General features: G+C 40.1%; 1 protein-coding gene across 1 annotated transcript in view; it reads left to right on the top strand.

Annotated features, from left to right (window-relative positions):
* Positions 1 to 18,249, top strand: part of ERICH3 (glutamate rich 3) — a 103,518-nt gene that overhangs the window by 57,722 nt on the left and 27,547 nt on the right. The window contains 3 exon segments of the mRNA XM_019797165.2: positions 8,620 to 8,806; positions 12,641 to 12,939; positions 17,288 to 17,524. Of these exon segments, the coding sequence (XP_019652724.2) occupies positions 8,620 to 8,806; positions 12,641 to 12,939; positions 17,288 to 17,524 (723 nt within the window).

The raw sequence follows: 18,249 nt of genomic DNA, 5'->3' as shown, positions 1-18,249 counted from the left end.
TTCTTACTAGGCTCTCTTGAAAGTCTCTCAACCAACCATGACTATTTCTCGGTCCCCTCTTCTTCCTTTTCCTGCTTCTTTCCTCATCTTCCTCTTAGAGGTTAGATAAACACTTTGCTTATTCACTCTTGTGAAAGTACTTCAGAGTATAAATGAGGAGGCCAGGTGGAGGACATTTCTTTTCATCTCTGGCATATCAATTTGTTGCTTATTTTATAAATAAATGTGTAAACACCATAGAACAGGGTTTTTGTTGTTGTTGTTGTTGTTGTTGTTGTTGGGTTTACCGTTTGATATGAAAAATAATATTAATGATGTTGGATTTTCATTGAATGAATCCTTCCTGTAAAGATGGATAGTCCTAGGCATATAACACATGTCTCTAATCCTCAGAGAGACCACAGAAGGAATCGAACCTGTGCCATCCCCCTCTCACATAGGAGAAGATCAGGGAAGGGTACATTGTCAGTGCTCAAGTGTAAAGATAAAGCACTCAATTGCAAAAACAAATTAGAACAAAATTATGCCACCAATATTTAATTAATTTGATTTGAATTTTTATCTGAGAACCAGCTGAAAGAACCAAGAGCAGTTTCCTCTTCGTGTTACTGATATTTTTGTTGTATAAAACACACACACAAGTAAAATAAAAAGTGACAAACTTTGTCCAGATCCCTGGCATTTATATTAAAAACACAAAGCCAAAACACATGTAACTGTTAGAGAGATTTCTTTGGTAACGGGCTTGACTTTTTGTACCCTAGGAAGACTGACATTTTATCAAGGTTTTATTGCTAGGGAAGAGCCTTTTCTACTCCTCCTATTACAGTATCATTTCTCTCTGATTAGAAAGTAATTAATTAATAAGCCCCCTTCTTTTGTTCATTCTAGGATTCAAGAAAGATTCATAAAACACCACCGCATAGTAATGCAGCTATTACAATGATCTATTTGGGGAAAACTGTGCACCTGTCTCATGATCACCCAGACTTCCGGGATGAAATAAAAGTTTATCAACAGCATTGTGGTGGGGAAAACCTTTGTGTCTACAAAGGCAAACTACTTGAAAAAGGTACACATAAAATGCGAAGTATTTTTTTTAATCGCTTAAAGTTGATGCTATAGATAAGCTATTGTTGATATCATATCAAAATGACTTCAATCACTCTATGAAATTATGCATATCCAGGGACTTATAAAACAGCTGCCTCAAAGTAAATCTAGATTTACTGCTCCATGATTGAAACCGAAGCGGCAATTACTCTTGCAGATTGTGGAAGAAAGAATTTGGAGTGATTTAACCCGGTAACAGATTAATTTGGGGAGGGAGTTACATGATCATTAAAATGTTTCACGAATAAACTGTCCCCCAAATTACAAGTTAACTATTTGGCCTGCCATAGTGAGTTATATCATACATTATTCTAAGGGGAAAATACCAGATTGGCAATTTGTTCTTTAGAAAAATGTTGAGATAAAATCACAAATCCAATAAACTTCAGGGTGAATCACACCTAAATAACTTGGTGCAGAATTTGGCTAGATGGATTTTAGTACATTTCTGCCTTCATTTGATCATAAATCCATGTTTCTTAGCAGAAGATAATTTTTATATCCAATATAGGGTTTCACATATTGTACTGAAGTGGTTTTCATCAATATTTAGTTGTGTGGAATAGCAATTAAAAGGACAAGTTGTTATAGGATTATATTTGTTATTTTCTTGCTTAAGAAACTCTGTTTAGAAAGTAATTGCATTTTCACTGAGTAAAAGAAATATTTATATTTGGGCAATCTTGATACAAGTTTAGGGAGTCCTAGGAGTTGGGGGCAAGAATGGAATTGTTACTTTTGGCTTTTCTGATTTCCTTTATCACTCAAACATAGGGACTGTTAATTCTAAAAATTTCAGGTACTTAAAAAGAAACTAGACAGATTTAGGGATTAGATATTTAAAACTTTCCAACATAAGAAAGATTAAACATTTGGGGGCGCCTGGGTGGCACAGCAGTTAAGCGTCTGCCTTTAGCTCAGGGCGTGATCCCGGCGTTATGGGATCGAGCCCCACATCAGGCTCCTCTGATATGAGCCTTCTTCTTCTCCCACTCCCCCTGCTTGTGTTCCATCTCTCGCTGGCTGTCTCTATCTCTGTCGAATGAATAAATAAATAAAATCTTTAAAAAAANTGGGATCGAGCCCCACATCAGGCTCCTCTGATATGAGCCTGCTTCTTCTCCCACTCCCCCTGCTTGTGTTCCATCTCTCGCTGGCTGTCTCTATCTCTGTCAAATGAATAAATAAATAAAATCTTTTTAAAAAAAAGAAAGATTAAACATTTGAATGTTAGTTTTAACTTTATAAAGATTTATAAAACGTATTTATAAAAAATAATGCTCAGTAATGGTAGAAACTTTTTCTCCATTTTATATACCTGGCTGAAATGCAACTTAACTTTGCCACTTTGTCATAGCATTTGAAAGTTCATTCCTTCCATCTTGTAGATGATGAAAATGAGAGAAGTCCAGAGGTACAATGGCTTCCTAAGGTCGCACGCACAGCTTGGGGCCCGGTCAAGAGCAGATCCTGGACCTCTGAGTAGGTNGAAAAGATTAAACATTTGAATGTTAGTTTTAACTTTATAAAGATTTATAAAACGTATTTATAAAAAATAATGCTCAGTAATGGTAGAAACTTTTTCTCCATTTTATATACCTGGCTGAAATGCAACTTAACTTTGCCACTTTGTCATAGCATTTGAGAGTTCATTCCTTCCATCTTGTAGATGATGAAAATGAGAGAAGTCCAGAGGTACAATGGCTTCCTAAGGTCGCACACACAGCTTGGGGCCTGGTCAAGAGCAGATCCTGGACCTCTGAGTAGGGGCAGGACCCTTGCTCAGTTAGCTATTCTTAGTGGCAAAGGGTTTCCTACATTTCCACAATATGAGAGGTATGAAACCCCTAATGATAGTGGCATAGACACTTCATTTTTGAAAGTGTAACTTTCAAGCATCAATTTAGAAGAATTGCTGAAATTAGCTGTCATATACAATTGGAATGAACGTAATGAAACTTTTCCTGGGTCTTGGATCACGCTTTCTTCAAGACAATGCATATATGTGTCTATTGCCTGCTGGAAAACGTGGTACCTATGAATGAAACAAGAACAAGGCTTAGCTAGCCGAATGATTCTCAGGAAGACCACATATCCTCTGTGGTAACAATGCAAAACCAAAAAGTAAGGGAGAGTGTTACTTAGCTAAGTGTTGTTTTGCATACCTATTGATCCTGGGACTGACTTTTGTTGTGTCATTGGACAGACTTGAGTAACAGGATGGAATGGGGACTTAAATAATTGAATCCTGTCCACACAATAATTTTGTCTCATCTTGCCCTTTGATTGCCAGGAAAGTAATTGTTGAAAATTGAAAAGTTGGGTGGCTCAGAGTTGACTTGTGGTTCAGCAATCTTAGCAATTTAGCTGGGCTGAAAAGAATCTGCCCGTTTTACAAATCAAAGCTGTGCATGATTCAGTGAAATGTGAATAGGTTTTTAGAAGAGTTCTGTTTAAAAAAAAAAAAAGGGCTTTTAACATTCTGCTTGGAGCAGTAAACTAATTAAAAATGTGGCATTCGTTAATTTGTCTTGCTTTTGGATGAGAAATAACAATAAAATTAATTATTTAGGAATGTGGCAAGTGCATCTTTTATTCCCTTAGTAATTCATTGATGTGATGTCTTACAGTTTGATTTGAGACATCAAGCCACATATTGACCGCTTGTTAGGTACACCTATGAAGTCACCAAGTATTTTTGCTACATTAGTAGAGTTCTTTGCAGGCATTTTTATTTACCATGTTCATCCTTTCAAACAAGGCAAACCTTGTCCTCCTGGGTTCATGTGGATACAAAGAGCAAAGTGACTTTTCTTTTTTCTGACCCTCTTATAATCCCTTCCTTTTCTGCCCCATTTTCCTGTGTTTTCATAACCTGATCCTTTGTACCGATTTGTACTTTCCCCTTTACTCCTGTACAAAACAGCTGCTTCCCTGTTTCCCCACCCCCGTGCTGTTATCTTGTCTTTTGGAGTGCTGTTCCTTTGTCTGCAGTAGGACAAAGGAGTTTAAATTCAAGATAGGATTTTAAATTCAAATTTTATCCATCTCTTAAGATTTACATTGAGGCTATGAAGCTTTCTCAGCCAACTTCCACTGCGTTCGACCCTCTCTCCGTGGCCTATGGCTCTTAGTCTCCCCTGAAAACTGAAGCATTTCATTACACCGTGACTTAGAGTAACTGGTTTTCATTTTTCTTTTACTTGTTACCTATATTGAGTTTTTAGTTTTTAAAAATAGCTTATTGAGGTGTAACTTATATTCCACAAAATTCACCCATTGTGAGTGTACAATGCACTGGGTTTTAAGCATTTTATAGGGTTGTGCAGCCATTAGCACAAACCAGTTTCAGAATCCCTCTACCACTTCAGAAAGTTCCCTTGTGCCTGTTGGCCAAGAATCCTTGCTCTTTGTAGCCAGCCTCAGGCAGCCACTGACCCGCTGCCAGTCTCTACAGATACACCTTTTCTGGACATTTTGTAGAAATGAAACCTTACAATAGGCAACATTGGTGTCTTGCTTCTTTCACTTGGCCTGACGTTTCTGAGAGTCATCTATTCACAGCATTTATCAATGGCTGCTCCCTCTTCTTACATCCCTGAATGTATTCCATCCGCTACACGTACACTTGTACTGTTTCTAATTTGGGACCATTATAAATCATGCTGTGGTGCAAGTTTTTGTGTAGACATCTGGTCATTTCTCTTGAGCAGATGCCTAGGAGTGGATCTGATGGCTTTTTTTCCCCCCTGAGTGTGGGCCACACTTTTCTGCTTCTTACATACACGTCTTTTGATTTTTTTTGTTGTTGTTGAAAACTGGACATTTTCGATCATGTATTACAGCAGCTGTGGATTCTAGATTCTGACTTTTCCCTCTTGAAGGTTAATTGTTCTCACTCTTTTTGCTGTTGTCTGTTTAGTAACTTCTCTGAAATCCGTGAAGTCCACGCCCCCTCTCCTTGGTGGACAGCCAGTGTAATGCCTCTGCTCAGATTTTATCTCTTTTTCTTTTTCAGGCTGGTCTCCTCGGGTTGTCTCTGTGCTTTCACAGTTTATTGAACATCTAGTGATTTGTCAGAGGCTGTGCTCAAAGACTTTGAACCAGTACAGAGTCAGAAGACTTTGAATAAAGTACAGCCCCCCCCTTGTGCCACGGATCTGTGTGCGGGTGTATTTGTTTCCTGGGGCGAATGTAACAAATCCCCAAAACTGGTGGCTTAAAACAACAGAAATACAATTCTCTCACAGCTCTGGAGGTCAGACATCTGAAATCGGGTATTATTAGCAGGGCCATCCTCCATCTAATAGCTCTAGGGAGAATCTTCCCTTGCCTCTTCCAACTTCTGGGGATTCCCTGCAATCCTTGGCATTCCCTGACTGGTAGCCCAGTATTCCCATCTCTGGGTCCTCTGTCCTCACCTGTCATTCTTGCCTGTGTGTCCTGTCCTCTTCTTGTAAGGATGTCAGTCATTGAATTTGTTTGACAAAGCAAATCCAGGATGATTTCATCTTGATCCTTCATAGCTTGTATCTGCAAAGACCCTATTTCCAGATAAGGTCACACTCTGCAGTTCTGGACAGTCATGGATTTTTAGAAGGCAATATTCAGCCCACTGTAGCGGGTTGAGGAGTCCATCCAAAGTTCAGGGAGTTTTCAAGTATGCTTTAACTTTTATTTTCCACCAGGCTTCCTTGTGTTTTCTTTGTTCGTGGGTACAAGCTCCCCGTTGGCCGGGGATGTGTGACTAGGTTGGGCCTACTCCAATCCATGCCACTTCGCGTCAGCGGGGGACATATGGAGAGCTTATCGAATGTGTCTACAATGGCCTTGCGGCCTGTATCTCCCTGTTAAGTTTCTGGCTAGTATATCAGCCTGCTGCTTGCCCTGATTGCAACTACAGTCTCAGCTAGCAGAATCTCTGACCTTCCATGTTAGCTTGCCTCCAAGATTGCTACTTATTACAGGGAATGCCACTCCCAAGGTTTTTTGTTTTTTGTTCCAGATGAAGTCAGCCCCCACTGACAGGGAAGCTGCTGGTTATTTATGGCCTGCCCTCCCCTGTTAGAACCCGGGAAGAACTGCTGTTGGGGAAGGGGGATGGGAGCAGCCCCAGGCAAGAATGCCTCAGATTCCCTCTGTTCTTACGAAAAGTTCAGTAATTTTTGATGAATAGCGGTGGTTCAGTTTCTTTTAAGTCTTTGGTCCGTTTTTGGAGACAAAATTTTAAGGGGAGAGGATTTGGGGACCTCACTCCAGAAATCTGGCATATTATTTTTGTCTCTCCTGTTGAATTATAACTTCTTGAGTCAGGAGACCATATTTGATTTTTTTTTTCAGTACTTTAGTTCCTCTTTAGTGCCTAAAACAGTGCAAGCCGCTGCCAGTCAACAATGAATAACCACGTTTTACAAATAGTATAGCTTGCTTTCTAGCACTGCACATTATATCGTGTAAGGCTACTCAGTGATGTGGGGAGACTGGATGGCTCCCTCCACCCAACTCCTTCGCCCCCTCCCGCGGCCATCCTCGTTTAATAGATGAGAATTCTGAAATGCAACCGTCCGATGACCTACCAAGGGATACTCAACTTATAAGTGAGAAACTAGGACACGGACCCAAATCTTCTGACCTCTGGTCTATAGTCTTTCCATTATTCCATGCAGAAACCATTAAGTCAGGGTTGGAAAGCATCACTAAATTTTAAAATATAAGCTTAAAAAAGAAATAACCAGGGAAGAAAAGCAGAGGGTGTCAATTCTTGTTCAGTAAGTTTGAACAAAAAAGGAAGGAATGGACTAACGGGTGGGTGCACTCTCCAGCCACATGGCCACACGGTGGAAGGGCAGTCGCCCCAAGAAGTCCGCCTCCTGCGCCTGCTCTCAGCATTTCCTTAGCTGCACCCTCTTCCTGGGCTGGGACCTCAGGTAGTTGGGGGTGTGATGCTGCAGCAGAATAGATTGCATGACATGAATGTCCCATTCACGTTTCTGGAAAGAAAGCAGTCAAGCTCGCTTTCTAGTCCATGCTTAGGAGTCCATGCATCAGTAAGACAAGTGGATTTTTAAATCTGTTGTATCTTAGTTTCCCCAGATGCTAACTTTTCAATTTTGTCTTCCCTTGTGTGCTTCCTTGTACATCACACATACTAAGGTATAGATAATGGAATTACCTTTCCAGTAGTTCTGTTCTTTAGTACAAGTTGCAAACTGATCTAGACAGCTTTTGGGGGCGGAGTGTGGTATGAACATAGCATTTCCAGATGACTATGAAACAGGTTAAAATAATAATTTATTAATTAGTTATCGGGGGCCTCCTATGCCATTGTCCTGGGACCTGGGGAAACAAAGATGAGTCAGACCAGTTCCAGCTGTCATGGATTTCACAAACATTCAGGGCAGCAGACAGCTACATCAGGGTTTTCAAAGTGGGGTCCCTGGACCAGAAGCTCAAGCATCACCTGGCAACTTAATAGAAATGCAAATTCTTGGGCCCTAGTGAATCAGAAACTCTGGGGAGAAGCCCACCATCTGTGTTACAATAAGCCTTTCAGGGTATTCTGATGCACACTAAAGTTTGAGAAGCCCTGGTGTTGCCATATTTTTAAATGACTGTAATAACAGCAACAACAAGAAATGTGTTCAGAGCAGAGAGATGAACTGATCAACTCCATGACTAGTGCAAGTGGAAGAGTCCAGAGAGACCTGTTTTGTAGGAAGTGACATTAGAAGTGTCATGAAAAGCAGGTTTCTGAGTTGCTCTGTAGAATAGTGTTTTCTTAGACCTAGAATTTGGGATCTCTAGGGTGAGACCTTTCCAAAGAGCATTATAAAGACTTGGGATGATTAAAATTTATTAACTACAAGCAGTGGTTCTTAATTTATTGGTGGGACTTTTGGGTGGGTGGGGGAACAAGAAGGGGACCCAAATCCAGGCAGATCTGAGAATGGATTTGAGATGGAATAATTCTACCTCATCCATATATGTATTAGGCTGGCTCAAGTCATAGCTAAAAATACACATTTATTTAAAAGCATTACTGAGCTCGCAGTAGCCTTTTGCCATATACTTTATCAGTAGCTAAATAGCAAGATGGAATCTAGAGAGGTATTTGGACTCCCAACACTGACTCTCCTACGTACTGTATGGATCAATTACTGAGTTCCCTCGAACTTTAATTTCTGCATATAGAAACTAGTGATAATAATATTCTCACTTCATGTGTTTGTTGAGAAATAACAGACCCAAGATTATCGGGCATAATGCCTGGCCATAGTAACAGCTCATATAATGTTATTATTTTATTACAAATCAGAGTTTTATAATGCCTTGGAGTATTTATGTAAATAAAAATAATAGCATGTGTTTTTATGATTAAAAATTGTCCTCAAGTTAATAAGGTGATCTAGAGCATAATACTGTACTTTCTAATAGAAAAATGTGATTTTGAACATATTAGTACAAAGTCAGTTGCTTTCACTGATGTGTTTACTTTTTTAATTCCAGAGACCTTTCAGTTTATTTCCAAAAGGCACCATGGCTTTCCCTTCAGTCTCACCTTTTTCCTGAATGGGATGCAGGTGAACAGGTTAAGCTCCTGCTGTGAATACAAGCATCGAAAAGGTTCCAGACTTGGAGGCAAACGAGGCTACTTTGGGTTTGTGTGCGTGGAGAGATCATCTCCTTGCTACAAGTATGGAAACAAATGTCCTTTGGTAGAGGGCAAGTTTGCTACATTTTTCTTTTTATGCTTCTACTGATGCATTTCTCATCACAGTTTGTTAACAAAGGTATCAGTGTGATAAGCCTAAAATGTCTAAGTTAACCGTTGCTTATTATAACACGGTGTGTTGTATTTGAAATTATTAGATATAAGTTAGATTTCCAGATGTATTCTATAATGGGGATAAAAGCTGGTGGTGTTCCAAATTCTGTTTCTCTCTCTCTCTCCCTCTCCTCATACTGCTTTAAATTCTGTTTCTGAAGGGAAGGAGAGAGGGTGTTTTATTCACATTCTTCTTAGGAACTGGTTTGGGAGTCCCAAAGCATGTGCCAAGCATCTGTCTTATGTGGTTGGGTATGACAGGTCATGCTTGCATCATGGTGTGGCCCAGTTATCATTCTCACACCCCTAGTTTTAATCTCACGCCCCTAATTTTAATGCATGATGAAGGGTCGGTTTTGACTGTCGCTTATCAGCTTTCATATTGGACATTCTGTTTGAAATTAGGACACTTGCTTGTAGGCTTTCTTTAATTTTTTTCTGAAAGGACTCATGGAAAATTGATATATGCCAAGCTAGAAAACATGAGCGAACCAACCAAAGCTCCTGCCCTCGTGGAGCCCATTCTAATGGGGGAAAGGCAAATAACAAGTAAACCAGTTAATATGTGTCAGCTGGACGTGTTGGGGTCAACTGCAAATACTCTGTGGATTGTTTCTATAATTTCAGTCAAACAGGAATTTATCAGCTGAGGTTTTGGCGTAAGGAAGAAGGGATTGGAGGTTTTAGGAGGGAGTAAAGGTATGGAAGAGTCATCCAGCAAGTGGGGCAGTGAATGGTCTAGAGCAATACAGTAGGAGTGCCCAGGTGTACTTAGGACCCACCTGAGGCTGTTTTCCTTTTCCAACTCAAATATGCTTTCTCCATATTTGTGGGCAAGTCATTTAACAACTTTCCGTTTGACTCCCAGGAAAGCCAATGAGCTCATATACAGTCATCCGTGCACAAAAACATTGCATTCTCTGAGAGTTGCTGTATAAATCCAAACTGTAAATGTTTGGTTATAAACACTTCCTATGGAGGTTTAATAATCAGTACTAAAATCTGATTGATGGCATCTACTGTCCTATTTAACACTTTTACTAGTCTATGTATAATTTTTTATATGATTTCATTTGATTCCCTCTAGCTTCTTTGATCTTTTCAAATAATAAAAACAAAATGGTCATGATATTAAAGAATAAGACCTGTTAGGTTTGTTACCTTTTAAAAAATTATTTATATAATATAAATATAAAATAAATATTTATAAAACATAATATTATTCACTTATAGCGTTACATAACCTTTTGGGGGGGGTCACATCCACAATAATACTTTTAATTGTTTTAAGGAGTGTACATTAATGCCTCTAATTTGTTAAAAAAGAAATTAATTTTAATTCATTTAAAAAATACTGGCTCTGGAACTTTGGTTATGAGGAGAGGATTATTTAAAACACCAAGAGGGAGTTTAAGTTCTAAAAATGAATAGGAATTACCTGTTTAAGGTCTTCGGAAAACAAGAAAGGCTCAGCAGCGGTCACGTCTAAGTGTGGAGGTCCCACAGTTGTACCCATCCGTCAGTCATGGAAACTGTAGAGACAAGGTAGTTGTTTTCAGTTGCTGGAGTGAAGCAGGGAGGGAGAATGGCCCAGTCAAGTAGGATGCAGGCTGCGCTGCGCTTTGGAAATCAGAATCCACACCTCAGATTGTACTCAGAAGTCAAATAGGTGGTCAGTGGTGAGGAGAGCACAGATGTTGCTCACTTTGTTCGTCCAGTTCCCCGAAGCAGATGGGCCATGAAAAGTCTGTGCGTGCAGTAGGGAGGCGTCAAAGCCTCTACGTGGTCACAACATAAACTAAAAGTAACAGCAGATCAGAAGCTCCAAATCGATGGATTTGGGGTTGCCATTGATAAGGGAAGAACAGCTTGAACAGAAGGCAATGCTAGTAATCATATTCTGTGAAGATTCATGACACCTTTATTCCAAGGAAAGCAGTGTGCGAAGTACATCATCGTTACAGGCAAGAAACATTTATCAGGCTTAATGTGGGGGAGGTGAGTGTATTTTTATTATCTCATTTTTTACAGCCTGATAGTTTCTTTGAGCGCAGATCTTTTAGCTTTATTTTATGGGGAGATATTGAAAAGATAAGTGATATAACTAAGTTCTCGTAAGCTGGAAGAATTGATTCCTATGCTATTTCTAGACTTGGGATGGCTGAAGTTCGGTGAATACTTTAACTCAAGAAATGGCCATTGGAGCTGATTCACGCTGAGCGGTTTTCAGATTTTACATATTGTTTCTTTTCTTCCTGGACGGACACATCTTGACTACATTTGATCCGCTTTCACCTGTGCACTGTATTGATTCGGTTTCCCACTCAGTCGTGCAGGGAAGGGGATGCAGGGAGTTCTACAGGAGGAGGCTGGTGGAGGCTGACAATTGCCAGGCACCTTTCTCAGGTCACGGGTCGTCTCTAGGCCTTGGTGCAAACTTCTCCAGATTGTGCTAGTTTATGGTGAAGAGTGTGAGCCCTTTCCCTGGTGGGAAGCTGGGCAGTGTAGATCTGTCCGTGGGGCTGTCCTGGGAGGGCTACACCTGTAATCTAACAATATCTTTGTACCTCGTTGTGAGGAGATGGAATCTAGCAATCCTGAGCCAGGATCCAGCTCCATCCCTCACCTGCCTGCTGGGTGAGCTTGGGCAAGGCCTGGAGGTCTGCCAGCCTCAGTTTCCTCAAATTTGTCAAGTTGTGATGATAGTTCTTATTGTATCGTCCTGGGTAAGGTAATGAATCCTGTAAGATAATGTGTATATAGTACCCAGGAAAGAGCTTGGCACAGAGGGAATGCTCAATTATCTTACTATTTATTATAATCATTTTAATTAATATCTGTGTTATTATCATAATTGGAATTCTTATTTCAGTATTAACTTGAGAGCTAGGAAAAAAGCTATAGAAGGATTTATTCATGTTACTTTTATTATAGCTGATTTAAAAAATATTTTTTAATGTACATTCAGATCATCTGCTTGTTTCACCAGATTTGACTTTAAATGACTTTATGACCTCTACAAATTATTGCCATCTCCAAAGAACAAAAGCTTATTGCCAGGAAAAGTCACCAAAAGATTGTCGTACAGACTTCAAAAGGCCATTCTAAAAACAATGATGACAGTTCTATTAAAACAAGCACGCAGGCTCCCGAGGTGTTTATATAAAGGGCACAACAACATTTGACTGTGTATGTTTCTTAAAAAATCAATCATATTTATTTAGAGTCAGTCTTGTATACAAGTCTTTTGTTGTTGTGTTGTTGGAATAACAAATTATCTAAGACTGAATGGCATCTTTCTTCTGATTATTTTTATCTCAGCTTCCCTATTTATATACCTGAATGTTCTTTTATCACATAATTCTCATTTAAGAACTTGAATGATATGTTTATTGGACACTCTAATAAGGCTAAAAACACGCTTTGAAGGCATGAGTTTTAGTTTGAGACAACTGTTCTTAGTTGTTAAGTTGTTTTCTTGTTTGTTACCGTGGGTAAAATTATTACTAATTGTTTGTGTTCATTTACAAGAATTTGGTATGAGTGAGAAAATAGCTTATTCTAATTAACTATGTGTACTATAATAAAATATTTCTGATAATATTTCTTACTAGAATAAGAAATAAATGATTTAAAAAGCTTTGAGTTTCCACTGTGTTATATACAAAGGTTAATAAACACCTTATTTTCTATTTTTCATAGGTGCATTATTGCAATGGGCCTTGACAAAAATCCAACTTCACCGAAACCTAGGAAAGAAAAGAGTATTGAGAAAAGAGAAGAACTGAAGAAGGGTGAGGGGAAACTGAGGAAGGATAGAGGGCGCATGATACCAAGAAGGAGTGAGATAGAGGGGAACAAAACAGCTTCAGTCATTTTTTCAGCTCAAGAAGCAAAAACAGGGATCGTAGAAGTGAGAACAGCTGTGGAAGAAATGGAACTTAAAGGAAAACCGGAACAAGATGTTTGGGAAGATGCCCAGGAAAATATATTTAAATATGGTAATGGATAACATAGAGTTCTTTTGTTGTTGCTATTGTTTCAAATGCCCTTATGGAGATGGGCAGCAATGCACTAAGTGTCACTCAGGGACATTCTTCAGGTGGCTCTGTTACACGGGAGGAATCCCTGACCACCTTCTCCCTCTAAGGGGTTGGTTAGCACTTGGGCTCATGTAGCACCTTAGCAAAAGAACGATACACTTCTAAGGGCGCCTGGGTGGCACAGCAGTTAAGCGTCTGCCTTCGGCTCAGGGCGTGATCCCGGCGTTATGGGATCGAGCCCCACATCAGGCTCCTAAGCTATGAGCCTGCTTCTTCCTCTCCCACTCCCCCTGCTTGTGTTCCCTCTCTCGCTGGCTGTCTCTATCTCTGTTGAATAAATAAATAAAATCTTTAAAAAAAAAAGAACAATACACATCTAGAGAAATGAGACAAGGAAAAGCACTGAGCTTCTGGGGCAGCACATTATGGGAAGGCAAATACATCGTGAAACAAATGCTGGATAAAGGCTAGTTTCAGTGAGGTTTGTGGTGCTGATTCCTCCTGTGTTTTTTCCTGGACTCATGAGGGTGTAGAGTTGTCTCCTCTGATTAACTTCTGTCCTTCCTCGGTAAAAAGGGGGAGGGGAGCACCTTCACAAGTTTATGTCCTGCTTTTAGGCAAATAAGGGGAAGACAGAGACCTCTTCTTGTATCTACTGTTTCTCAGTTACCCTCAAAATAATCCGGATGCCAAAGTGGCATATTCTGGGCCGGCATACTCTGCCACACTCCAGGACGCAGGCTTGTCTAATTCCAAACCCAGACCGTCCCACACTGTACAAACTGTCCTCGATGTTACCCAGTGTGGGTGATATGTCCAAAGGCAGAAGGGGAGAGCTGCCTGCATGTCCAGCCGACAGCACGGAGACAGCACTGGGATTAGTGGAGCATTAGCGTGCGCTGGAATGACCTCTGGAGAAACCGGCGTCAGGAAAGGGGCAGGTCCCGGGTTCCTCCTTCTCATCTCATCTCTCTGCTGCCCAAGGGTTTCAGACATCCAAGAGAAGAATTACAGAGTTGTGATAGCACTGGGCTTTATTACTGAAAGAATGCGATCATCTTAAAACAAGATTTCACTTATAACACTTTGACCCAGTTTATCTCTCTCTGTGATCCCTTCTAGTCTTTGTTATCTTCGGCTGAGAACTTAAAACTATCTATGGCAATAGCAGGAGCACAGAGAGAACAAATCGGACGTGTTTTTATGCGTGTTAACTTTCAAGACGTGTAGGCTTATTAAAGCTATGCTCAGGAGAGGCTTTTATAGTCTTCATTTTTTTTTTCTTAAATCGACATGGACAGTGTTAGGAGTAGTGTACTTTATGCCTATGCTATAGCTTTTCCCAAGATCTTTCTTCTGTGTCGACTGGTTAATGGATTGTCCTCTAAAAAAAAGAAGAAGAAAGAGAGGCAGCCAGGCTTCGGCGCTCCGCGGAGCATCCCCTGATGGTAAAGGGCAGCGGGAAACTTGAGTGGAGTTCAGTGAGAGAGGTTTGCCGCTGGATTGGTGTTGACCTCGTGTCGACTCGCTTCCTCATTAGTGGGGATGGTAAACAACAAGCTAATTAAATTCTCTGGACGAAGAAAGATGAGATGGGAGAAACAAGAAATTATGAAAAGGAATCCAGAAAGCATGCCCTCAGTTCACTCAGAGTGAGAACCTGAGTAGATAACACGAAGGAGGTGGCTCTGAGCTCTCACGTGAATTCAGTGCTCATGGTTAACGGAGGGATGATATTTCGGTGTAATGACAGTAGTGGGTAGAGCAAAGCCAGGGCAGCTTTGGATCTTGTACTTTGAGAGAAAACACAGAAGCGCCTCCAAAATAGGAGGTAGGGACTATTCTTATGGTTCACTACGTATTCCTTCAATTTTATGCTCTGCTTCAATAATGTAACTGCAATTGTGTCCTAATTGTGGACACTTGTACTTCTCCAATTTTAATCAGGTGCCTCCATGAGAGTGTATTTTTCCTGGTCTATGACCAACTCCTTCCACCCCCATATTACTACTAATCCCTAATAATTATTAGACACGCACTGCCCGTGACACTGTACCAAGCATGTTCCAGGGATGATGATTATATATCTTTTAAATTTTGTATTTATTTATTTGAGAGAGAGAGAGCACAAGCAGGGGGAGAGGGAGAAGCAGACTCCCTGCTGAGCAGGGAGCCCTACGTGGGGCTCAATCCCAGGACCCCGAGGTCATGACCTGAGCCAAAGGTAGAGGCTTCACCAACGGAGCCACCCAGGCGTCCCTGTTCGAAGGATTAGTGCTTGAACAGTCACCACTGCTTTGTGAGGCAGGCTCTACCATGTCACGGATGAAGAAACTGAACCTTGAAGACATTGAGCAAATTGTGTAAGGTCACATAGTTAGCAAGTGTTTTCTCTTGGACTTGGGCACGTGACGGCCTGCCTCTAAAACCCTCCTATGTCACCACTCTGGGACACTATGGATGGAATTATAGCAGTTCATTCCTGTTCTGCTTGGCCCCCTGCTTATCCTGTGACCAGCAGCAAATATCTGCAAAGTGATAGAAGCGTGTGTTTCTCTGTGGTGCGTGTGTGTGAGCATGCACATGTGTGTTCTGTGGCTAACCTTAAGTCCCCCTTTTATGGAGTCTTCCATGATCTCCAAATGATTTTCTGCCCTTTTCTAAAATTCCATTCCACTCCTTTGACACTGTTTCACATAAGTCCTATATGAAAATCCGTAGCAGTCAAGCCCAGTAGTGGTGAAACTAGCATTACTGAGGACCATGTGTAAAAACTACTGTGAGTACTGTATCCTTTGTGTACTTGTATCTTATTTCCTCAACAAAAATTGGAGATTCCTTGATGGCAGGGGTTGTGTTATTGTAGTGTCTCTTATCTTGCAATTTTATCTTCTTCCACATTAAAGATTCTCCAAAAAGGCTTACTGATTGACAGCTGACTGGGCCAAGTGAGGGACTATCCTATTATTTGACCTGAAATACTTGAATAAAAGTATTTGTTTTTATTAGTATTTCCTGTTTTTTTCATACAGTATTAACCAAATTTTTTCATCTTCTTGCTTATTTATAATTTTCTTTTGCAGATAATAATTCGCATTTCATGTTCCCCATATTAAATCTCTTTCATGAAAACATTCTTGTGATGAATTCTCTTTGTTTGCCTTTCTTCGTTACAGTTTCTAATTTCACTTTCCCCCTTACATCTCCCTCATACAATCTCTGCATTAACAGAGCTTTCTTCATACGCACATAGCATAAATTTCTAAATTAAGTTTCTTTCATTGGGGCAGGGTAGATAGCTCTCAAGTAATTACCTGAGAGGCCCCCACCACTGGCAAGGAAGCCAGAATAGCTAATAACTAAAACACACAAAATAGGGAAAGCTTTATTTCCCCTGTAATTTTTATTTTAAAGATAATTGTTTATTTGCTTAATTGGTTCTGCATGAAATCCTTTTGCTCTCCATCCTTGGCATGTTGTCATTTCAAGATTTTTAGTTTTTGGTGGAGGAAAAAGGGGAACAATTAAATATGAAAAGTGAAAAATTATAACCACAAGGGACAGCTGGAGTTTATCTGATGTGACAGTTTCCTTTTTCTGCTACAGATTTGTTGCACCTCTGTAGGGAATGAAGCAAATTAGTGGCAGTGACAGGAATGTTCTATTTTATAAGAATTTTTTATCCTTGGAATGTAATTATTTCATTGACTGTAGGGATGAATAATGCATATGATTTGGGTTCTGGTCTAGGTATAGAATCTCTCATAATGCCTTCTCTTGATGTCCATTTGGTTCTCAAAGAATGTGCTATTCACAGTATTACTTCTCAGGGCCTTTGGACTTGATTAATTGAATTTTTCCACTTCACTATTCATTAACTTGATATCCAAATATTTTGAACATTCTTCATATGAAATATGACCTCAGTGGGTCTCCAAATTAACTTTCATTATTATAATCCTGTTCTCTTCATTTTTAATTTATTTCTGATTTATTGTTTTCTATCAAGTTCTTCTCTTGTCCATTTTGGTTATTGTAGATGATGATGTCCATTTGTAAATGAACTTTCATTAGGTTTCAGGCTCGTCATTTGGAGCTTTATTTCTTTTGTGCTCTTGTGTATGTAACTGATTGCTGTCTTTGATCATTTGCTGTTGGTTTTCCATGTTCAATAATTGTGGGAGAAAGAAGTGAAGAGAGGCCCAGAGAAGAGAGGCTAGTGGAGTCAAAATTCTCATTAAAGTAAAACAGGTTAAGTATCAGAGATTCTGTTTTCCTTCTTACAGTGGTGGGTTTTTTTCCTCAGAATATGAAGAAGATTTTGAAGCAGATGAGGAGAAACAAGGTGAGAAAGCTAACGAAGAAGGACAGGCCGATGATCAAATGAATGGGACGTCAGAGTCACCCTCAGATGATGAAAAAGATCATTTAGCCCCTGAGAAGGAGAGTGAAACCTTGTCTCGGGAGGCAGTGGATGCTGATGACAATGTGAAAGATGAAGGTGACGGATGCTCTGACAGTGAACTGGAGGAGGGTAAACAAGGCAAGTTGTTCCCAGATCATGTGACGTGTGCTGTTCAGCAAGGGTGCTCACTAGTGTTCTTTTCTTTATATTTAATGGGATGATCTTCTTTTAGGCCTGGTTCCCTAACCAGCGGGCGTTGATCAATCGGGCTTCCATAGGTACCTAATTTATGGGGTCACTCCTTAATCCCTTCTTTCCTTAGTTTGCTGGGATTTTTCAACAGGGGTCAGAAAATAACGCTTGTGGTGACACGTCCTCTGTTTACTTAGAAAGTTACTTTTTTTTTTAATCCCTAAGTATTTCCTCTTACACACACACACCCCACGTGTATGCGCATGCACGCACACCATTTTGTAGCCTTGGAACAATGAAAAGTAGCTCCCATTCAGTTAAAGGGAAAGTTGAAGATTCCTGCCCGAGGTTCATGTTTTTGTCTTCACTTACCTTGCACACAGGATGCTGGCATCTTAGTTTCATGGAAGGATTATCGCTCTTGGCAAAGGAGGCTTCCTCACAGTGTTCAAGCCGAAAATGACTCTGAATGTTCAGGGGGACAATATAGAAAGGTTTTCAGGCAGAGGAAGATACCCTTATCATCTGAGGCATATCTCAAACATTTTAAGACTTTTTTAAAGACCTTAGTTCCCTGAAATAATGTTCAATCAAAGAAGGAACTAATTTCCTGCTTTGTCCCATAAAAGGGTTTGGCCAAGGATATGTGATTCTTAGTTAATCAGACATCT

This window comes from Ailuropoda melanoleuca, chromosome 2 (assembly GCF_002007445.2).
Source record: "Ailuropoda melanoleuca isolate Jingjing chromosome 2, ASM200744v2, whole genome shotgun sequence".
NCBI lineage: Eukaryota > Metazoa > Chordata > Mammalia > Carnivora > Ursidae > Ailuropoda > Ailuropoda melanoleuca.
The sequence above is the reverse complement of the archived record's forward strand: the minus strand, read 5'-3'. Positions and strand labels throughout refer to the sequence as shown.